This window comes from Cottoperca gobio, chromosome 14 (genome assembly GCF_900634415.1).
Source record: "Cottoperca gobio chromosome 14, fCotGob3.1, whole genome shotgun sequence".
In the NCBI taxonomy this organism is placed as follows: Eukaryota; Metazoa; Chordata; class Actinopteri; order Perciformes; family Bovichtidae; genus Cottoperca; species Cottoperca gobio.
In genome coordinates, this window is record NC_041368.1 from 9795404 (window position 1) to 9804543 (window position 9140).

General features: G+C 40.5%; 1 protein-coding gene across 1 annotated transcript in view; it reads left to right on the plus strand.

Moving 5' to 3' along the window:
- The first annotated feature begins 1145 nt into the window (after positions 1-1145).
- The window catches only part of gnb2 (guanine nucleotide binding protein (G protein), beta polypeptide 2), an 11466-nt gene continuing 3471 nt past the window's right edge, over positions 1146-9140 (plus strand). Inside the window, exons 1-9 of the mRNA XM_029448595.1 lie at positions 1146-1869; positions 3639-3718; positions 3830-3868; positions 4422-4528; positions 5507-5570; positions 5824-5986; positions 7273-7339; positions 7422-7623; positions 8811-9027. Coding sequence (XP_029304455.1) covers positions 3662-3718; positions 3830-3868; positions 4422-4528; positions 5507-5570; positions 5824-5986; positions 7273-7339; positions 7422-7623; positions 8811-9027 — 916 coding nt within the window. The 5' untranslated portion in view covers positions 1146-1869; positions 3639-3661. The remainder of the gene's footprint in view (positions 1870-3638; positions 3719-3829; positions 3869-4421; positions 4529-5506; positions 5571-5823; positions 5987-7272; positions 7340-7421; positions 7624-8810; positions 9028-9140) is intronic.

The following is a 9140-nucleotide window of genomic DNA, read 5'->3' on the forward strand; positions in this document are numbered from 1 at the left end:
GGCCTGTTGGTAGGTAGATAGACAGACAGACAGACAGACAGACAGACAGGCAGGCAGGCAGGCAGGCAGATAGATAGATAGAAACGCTCAGCTTCAAATAATATTATTTGTTTGTTTCTTGCAAAAAAGGTCAATTAACCAATAAAAGATTAAAAAAATTACAGCTAATCCTTCTCCTGCATTGAAAACCAAAAGATTAACTGCTGATATATCTCTTACTTCACTGTAAAGTCCATTACTAGTGTACGTGCACTAGAGGTTTCCACATCACATTTGTGTAAATTGCATATTGAACCACAATTGGCTTTCAAACTCATTGTGATGTCACAAATTATACATTCAGATTCAAGGTGAGCACAGAGAAACTTTCCCACTCCAGCAGATAAATATGAAAACAGATTTCTAGTGCAAACTATGCACACACATCATTCTGCACAGTAAAGCTCTAACATACAAATGAAGTAAAAAAATAAATAGGAAAAACACATTTTATTTACTTTAAACTGAAGATTGTTGTGACAAATTGTGGAGTAACAAAGGACACTATTGCAGTGATGAGTGATTTCAATAGAATATTGTGAGCATTTTTCTGAATCACATCCAAATCCAATTAATTTCACAGTCCTTACATCCCATACACGATCTCCACGAGCCCCCAGACTCACTGACTGAATTAGTCTCAGTAGGGCAACTGCAAAATGTCACCTGATACAAACATCAGTTCAACTCTTTATGCTCTGATATCTTGTTCATTTGACCTCCAAAATCACTGGAAAAGCATAATGTATCGCCTATATTCTGTAAATTCCCCAACAAAGTGGGGAAGATGGACATCTATGTTGAGAATACTGCCATGATTTTACACACTTTCCTCATTGTGCTGCACCCTGCAAAACATGAAATGATCATGCATATAAAAAATCTTTTAGTGACCCCTTACTTGAGAAACCTAAAGGATCAACTAATAGTTTCTCCCTATGAACAGATACAAGTAATGCAAACGATCTCAAACCTGCAGAGTGGTCTGAGGGGGGTCATGGGATTTATTAAGAGATGGGTGTGGTTGAAACATGCTTCATGCCCGGATTTGAGGATCCTTCTAAAAGCGCCCACCGCGTGATCTGGCTGCCTGTTTCTGAATGATGATATTCAGAAGAGAGAAAAAACAGGAACCGTGTGGATAACTGACCGACAGGGCCGCCTCTCATTAGCCTATACTGGGAGAAAATCCACGCAGTCGATATGCTGATGGATTGATTTCTTGCAGCCAGAAGCTTTTTATTAATGCCATTATTTTACTATATGAGGCATATTTTTACTCGGTAATTCATTGTTGGCTCGGAGGCGGTTGTCCTGATGAAGTGTCGGCAGAGGGAGGAGGAAACCAAAGAGAGGAAGGAAACGAGGATAACGTCACGAGAAGCAGAATCGAAGTAAAACGGACTGAATAGTATTTAATGGACAGTGCTTGATGCGGGCCGGGGGACCGAGCTGCTCAATTGTGTTTGTTTACGTCGCATTTGGACAAAGATGTTTTTGTTAACTGATCGGGCGTGAATAGGGGAAGAAAACATTTCGAGGAGGAAACGGCAACACAACAGCAGCAGCAGCAGATTTCATCATTTTTCAGGAGGCTCCACTAAAGCAGAGAAATGGAAATGTGTGTAGCCCTCCTCCGTTTGCCTGTTCGCTGAAGGATTTGGAAACAGCCTAATCGTGACACACGGAGCTTTAAGTGGATCTCATTTTTTTTAATGAGTGAATAAGACTAAATCCTCCGAGGGATTTTTTTTTTCTGGGGACGGTGCTTTCAGTTTTTTTTCACGGCAGAGGAAAAAAAAGCAGCAAAATCATCGGGAGAATTAACAGGTAGCCACCCATTATCAAACGCAGTGACAGCCTGCTGTAGGCCGACCTATTGAGTGTAAGATGGCTGGGTGATGATATGCCTATTCGTGGCATCATTTCGACTAAATTAATTTAGCTACATCCGCATTTTAGTAGCTCAGCATCTGAAACAAGATGTGGCCAAGGCCTTCATCGGCTCACTGTGTGCTGATCAATATGTGATGTAGCCTGCATTCATGGGGCCTGCCTTCCCATTTCAATACAATAGGAATCTGTAAATGCTGCAGACGGTGAAATAAAACATCCTTATGAAGCACATCGTATATATTTTGAATCTAGCTTGTACCCGCTTCTTTCTTTTACTGCGGCTTTTATTTCCGTGCGGAGCTCCCAGCCTAGGCCTGCATGTGTTAACCTGGGAGTGAGCAGCAGAGCCGCACTGTTTCTCTTGACATTAACATTTACTCTGTCAAACATGCAGTGGCTGTGTGGGCTCTGCACTCTCCTCCAGTTGCAGATGTAGTGGATGCCATGTTGGTGTCGTTCCACATCAGATGTGCATCTTAAAGGGGTGGGGCAAGTCACATTTGGATTTCTCTCTTCTTGTGTTATAAAATCTGCTCTCAAAGGCCAGGAAACTCCCTCATAATGTTCAGGCACTGCTTTATTCTAACGCTCACCTCCCTCATCAGCATCATCATGAGGGAGGTAGCATCTATAGTCTGCTACTAGGCCATGCATCAGTGCAGGTGGAGTCTTTATGATGTGTGTCTTTTACCACAATGTCCATTGGCATGATTTCAGCACAAATCTGCTCGCCCTCCAGTCGATGCTCGCAGGCGACAAAAACATGCCATCGAGCATCTGGCTGGACCCATCCAGGCCTGATCCTCTGATGCATCATCACCCCCCTCAGCCTTTCTCCTCCTCATTGGCTAAATGAGCAGCTGTGCCAGGAGACTGAGACCCATGATGCACCCCTTTTGGCTTCCATTAGTGCCGTGTGATCCATCTGGTCGCAGGTCCCTCCAGGGAACAGTGACCTACTGTAGCTAATTGCTCTTCCTTTGCAGTGTGCACTGTATGCATGTTTGCTGAGGATTTGAATTGCTGCACAAATGCAAATAGAAGCTCCCTGTTTGAATGTGTAACTGTGCTCCTATCAGGAACAGGATATGCTTCTTTCCTATTGAAAGTATGATGTGTTGTACAGTGTGTGTGTGACCCCAGTTGGCCCATAGCTACAGTAAATGATACATCTCCTGCCATGTTAATTTTTAGGAACCGCAGTGCCTCAGATGAGTGTGTCCAGCATTAGCACAAGTTCTGATTTTAACACACAACCCGTATAGCGTAACAAGTTCTCTCGGTTAAAGGGAGTGTTCGCTCGGTATCTGCTGCCTGGTAGCGATGCTGGCTGCTCGATGGCAGCTTAGTCATTACAGATTATTCTCCCCAGTTAAACTAGGCATGGTTGCACAGCGATAAACAGATTACAAGGTTTTTTTCTCACTGTGTGGGTTCGGTAAACCTTAGAGATTAAAATGTGTGTTCATTATTTATTTAATTATTTATTTCCCAAATCAGGGACAAAAGTTTTAAGTAAATTATTTTACTTAATTGATTCATTTTTGATGAAAGTGGACACCTGTATTACTGGATGATGGAAGAATGAAACCGTGCTAATCCCAAATGGGCCTCACTAATATACATCGGCAGCCATTTGTATTAATTATGAGATGATACTTTATGTAAATCAGAGTCTGATATTTGAAGTTTTCACACAACAGGTGAAGGCTAGCACAAATCCAAAATGAGTGAGCTGGAGCAGCTTCGCCAGGAGGCTGAGCAGCTTAGAAACCAGATACGAGTAAGTTAAATGTTTTTATAGTTCGGTAATCATCTTTAGGATGAAAATGCTAATATATTTACATGTTATGTAATGTCTTTTTTTTTCATCCTATGATTCCATGTCCATCAGGATGCCAGGAAAGCATGTGGTGATTCAACCCTGACACAGGTAAGTGCCATTGAATGTACCAGGTGGTAAAATACATAGCTATAATAATATTTATAAATGTTTTAAGGGTCTCGATTTGAGAGATAATTGGCGACCATCAATATAGAAACATGATAATAAGATCATGGGAAAAACACAGGCTTTAAAGACCTGGAGTTTTTTGGGTTAGCATAGAAAAAGCAAAACAGCTGCTTGAAATCTTTTTTTAATCAAATTACACTCCCTTTTTGTAATGCACACTTTGGAAAAAATAGATGATTACTAATTGATGTTTATACCCAATTTCCATTCACATTATCACCATGTGCTGTGATTCATAAATGCCTTTAATATCCTCATTTAGAAATTCATATTTACATCTAAATGTATTCGTATCATTACATTTGACGTGACATATTAGCTGTACCTGTACTGTTTTTGTCCTCAATGTCTTATTGCTTACAATATTGTTATTACAATCATAAGAAGCTTCCATCACACACAATTATTAAGAAAAAAAAGGGTGAATTTCATTAGAACTAATTGTTTGATTAACCTCTGCTCACTAACCTAGATAACTGCTGGTCTGGATCCTGTGGGGCGGATTCAGATGCGCACGAGACGCACCCTCCGTGGCCATCTTGCTAAGATCTACGCCATGCACTGGGGCACTGACTCAAAGTGAGTCTATACTGTAACAAACATTTTGTCTTGCTGACTTGTGATGTGTGATTAAAGCATTTCATTGTAGCCTACTGGTTCTGGCATCACTTAAATGTACCATTACAATTTGGCTCCATACAATAGCAACTTTACATGGGATAATACATTACATTTCAATATGTACAAACAAACAAACGCATAATTCATAATGAACGTACCAAACTGGTGCAGGCTACGTAGCCGTTCTGTAAAGTGGTAACCTAAGCTAGGTCTTTGCCTGCTTACACTGTGCTGTGTGTTTAGTAATAATAAGCTAATGTTAGAATGCTAACACGCTAAGCTAAAATGGTGAACATGATAAACATTACACCTGCTTTACATCAGTGTGTTAGCATTGTCATTGTGATAGCATGCTGACATTAGCATTTAGCTCAAAGCACTGCTGTGCCTCAGATAAGCCTCACAAAACTGACAACATCTCTGAGTTTTCAACAACACAGAGCTGAAACATCCAAAAGTCTTTTTAAACATGTTTGGAACAGTTTTAGGTTCAGAACTACAGACTCAAATAGCACAAAAGCTGTAGTGAGGGTAGGCCCCGCTGGCATTCACCTACAAAATGCTACTGAAAGAGACGCAAACCAACCAAGAAGAGACTCAAATGAACACAAAGAAACATAAAATGGCTACTAGGACTAAGTACTAAGAGACACAGAAAGACTACAAAGAGATGCAAAACATCTGCAAAGAGACACCAAATGATTACAGAGGGACACAAAGCAACAACAAAAAGAGGCTAATCTGCCTATGAGTATGTTCTAAGATATTTGGTAAAACCAAAATGTTCAGTTTTTAACATTTTCCCTGTATTATTGGACCAGTCACTGTGGGAGACTGGGGTTTTTGTTTCAAATGAGAGTCAACAGTATTAATTTATTCAGAAAATGAACTGAATGTTCATCCCTAGATAAGGTTATGAAATGTTTGTCTCCACAGGCTTCTGGTTAGTGCCTCTCAAGATGGAAAACTGATCGTCTGGGACAGCTACACCACTAATAAGGTAAAGTCAGCTTAATAATTATTCTCATCGGCTGGATAAATAGTCACACTTGGCCTCCATCCGAACTGGAAGTGAAAGTGGAGTAAAGTCTTTTTCTTTTAGGAGTGTGGTTGACTCATCCTTCTTTACAAATGTTGTTATGACTTATTGTGCCATTTACAGTTTAATACTAACTCATTTTATGCTCTTATTAAGAGTTTGCATTGGGTTTCCTTCTACTCCAAAAGTTAAATGTTCCCAAATACCTTCCTAGATACATGCCATTCCTTTGCGCTCCTCCTGGGTGATGACCTGTGCGTACGCCCCCTCTGGGAACTACGTGGCCTGCGGAGGCCTGGACAATATCTGCTCCATCTACTGCTTGAAGACTCGCGAGGGCAACGTCAGGGTCAGCAGGGAGCTACCTGGCCACACAGGTGAGAGAACATTGCACTCTCGACCACTTCTGATAGAGTTCAACTCTTCCTGCGATGATGAGACGCTTCAGAAGAACGTGCAGCACTCCCCCTTCCTCTGCTCCCAAAACCCCTAAACAATGAAGATTTAATTTACATGGTTAATTAATCGCAGGTCAGCACCGTCTTAATGCAGCACCGTCTTAATGAGCTGAGACATCAACTCCCGTCTGCGAGACTCCGGTTTGTGACACTGTAGCTACTGTGCTGTTGTACGTCATTTGCAAAATAGGCTGTAACTTGACATCAAGATATCTCCGCTGTGCGTTCACGACGATAAGCTTTTTGCAGCCTGACTTCTTTGGGTTTTGAAAGGTTATAAAAATCGGTAACACTTTCTATAACGGCCATGTCTATAATACATTATAAACATACTTAGAACGCATTATAATCAGCTTATAGCATTTTATACTTATAGTTAAAAGCACTGCTTTATAACAATAATCATAAAGCATTTTATAATGACTTACAAGGTCAAGTATCACAATACGTCATAATTGCTGGTCACTTACTTTTGACAAGGTTCATAGTGTATTATAATTCCTATAGTTGTAAGTAAAGTGAAGAAATATCAATAAATCTATGCAACACATACAATTTTGTAAAAGGAATTTTTACTTTACCTAAAGCAAACAATGACACCTTAAGAGTAATAAGTCCCATTATAATGCATTATAACTGTGATTATAATGAAACTCTGGGAATTATAATACACGATTAAAATACTGTCAGTGTATTATGATACCTGACCTTTTATAAGTCATTATAAAATGCTTTATAATGTGGTATGATTATTGGTATTAAGCTTTATAACTATGTTTTTAATGCATTATAGACAGGGGTGTAATAGACTAAAAAGATGCTTGAATTGACCATTTATCAACGATGAGGCTTCAAAGGACAGCTCTTTGTGGGAAAGATGCAAAGACAATGTTATTATCATAAAGTATCAGGTGTCATGTCCACACAACAGAGAGCTCAATAACCAATTCCATCATAAATAAATGATTTTCTAGATTGATACAAATGCAGGAAATGACATTCGCATCACATCTCCACCTTTGCCCTAATGTTTTGTACAATCAGTTACAATAATATTCTTATTTAGTTCTTATTGTATTACAGTAGATGCTAGTAATGCCACTCTTCTATCACTTCTCTTAAAAAGACATCTAAATGTGTAAATGTGCAGATCACCTTTTAATATGCAAGTTTTATTCACTGACGCCTGTCCTCTGTTCTATCAGGTTACCTGTCATGTTGCCGTTTCATCGATGACAATCAAATCATCACGAGTTCAGGAGACACCACATGGTGAGCCACAGAGATCAAAACGCAGACGCAAACATGTTTTTTCCGAGCTGATCAGTGTCTAACTCTGCGCTCTCTGCCACAGTGCACTGTGGGACATCGAGACGAGTCAGCAGACCACGGTTTTCTCCGGCCACAGCGGTGACGTCATGAGTCTGTCCCTGTCGCCCGATCTCCGCACCTTTGTGTCGGGAGCCTGCGACGCCTCGGTCAAACTGTGGGACATCAGGGACAGCATGTGCCGGCAGACCTTCACGGGCCACGAGTCGGACATCAACGCCATCTGCGTGAGTGTGCTCAGGGCACGGGGGGCCTTGTGACCAAACTGCAAGTTGTCAAATATCTATCTTTATCTTTGTTTTTGTTATTTACTTGGGCTCAGTATAAAGCGGCACTCAAGGTTCAGGTTACTCGTCATGGGAAATAACACATTTTCTCCCAAAGTCTGGATGGAGCGCTTTAGCAAGTCTTAAAAAGATTACACAAAAAAATAAATATATGCAACATATATAAAAAAATATGCTAAATATATTAAAGCTGCAATGATGAGTTGACAAATCGATTCGTCGATTGACCGAAAAATAAATAGTAAGTAATTTTTCATGCAAAATGGCAGAAAATGCTGTTTTCAGCCTCTCAAATATAAAGATTTCCTGCTTTTCTCGGATTAAAATCATATTAAACTGAATATCTTTGGGTTTTGGACTGACAAAACAAGACATTTAAAGACATCACCTTGAACATTGACAAAGTGGGATGGACATTTTTCACTATTTTCTGACATTTCCCTAAAATATAGCATTTTATTAATGGTCTTTAATTTGCCATTGCTAACCATTTAATAAACAATTTACCCACAAAGTGGATAGTAAAACACAAATTAAAACAATATCAACACATATTATGTAATCCTCCCAAAAATAAATCTAAATGCACCAGAGATACAAAAGAAAGACGTTTTGTACACAATGTGCTTTCTATTAACTGATATTATGAATTCCAAATGTCTGGCCTTGGTATCAGCCCAAAGTGGTCTAAAGTGGCAGTCTATCCCTTCGGTGTGCTGTCTAATACACTATCAACAGAGCAGCTCCAGGATTTGTCTCAACGGTGACCTCACACGCTGTCTTGTCTCCAGCTTTGGGGGGGGATTTAAACTGGAAGCACGCTAGAGGATTAACAAGATTATCAATTAACACCATATCTGAACATCCTGAGTCTGGACTGATGCAGCACACAGGTTATATCTGATAGATGACAGGTGGACGGATTCAGTATTACAACATATTGGTGATCATCTCGGATCAGATTCAGTCCAAATAGCAGAGACATGGGTAGCCAATGAGAACAGAGTTTTCTGTCATATTAGGAAACGACACAGAATCACCTACTTGTCGTCTCTTGTTTATAGTATCTTGATATAGCTGTATCCACACTTCCTGCTTCTCATCCATCTTCCTGTGCTCCTCCTCAGTTCTTTCCCAACGGCAGCGCCTTCGCCACAGGCTCGGACGACGCCACCTGCAGGCTGTTTGACCTGCGTGCAGACCAGGAGCTCAGCCTCTACTGCCACGACAACATAATCTGTGGCATCACCTCCGTGGCTTTCTCACGCTCTGGTCGTCTGCTGCTGGCTGGTTACGATGACTTTAACTGCAACATCTGGGACGCCATGAAGGGAGACAGAGCAGGTAGGTGGAACAGGCGAGAGAAAACAGCTGGTGTGATGTCAAAGAGCAGGTCTAACAGAATACTTATTGTGGAGTTGTTTCATTGAGATAGTAGAGGACTTTAGAGGATATAT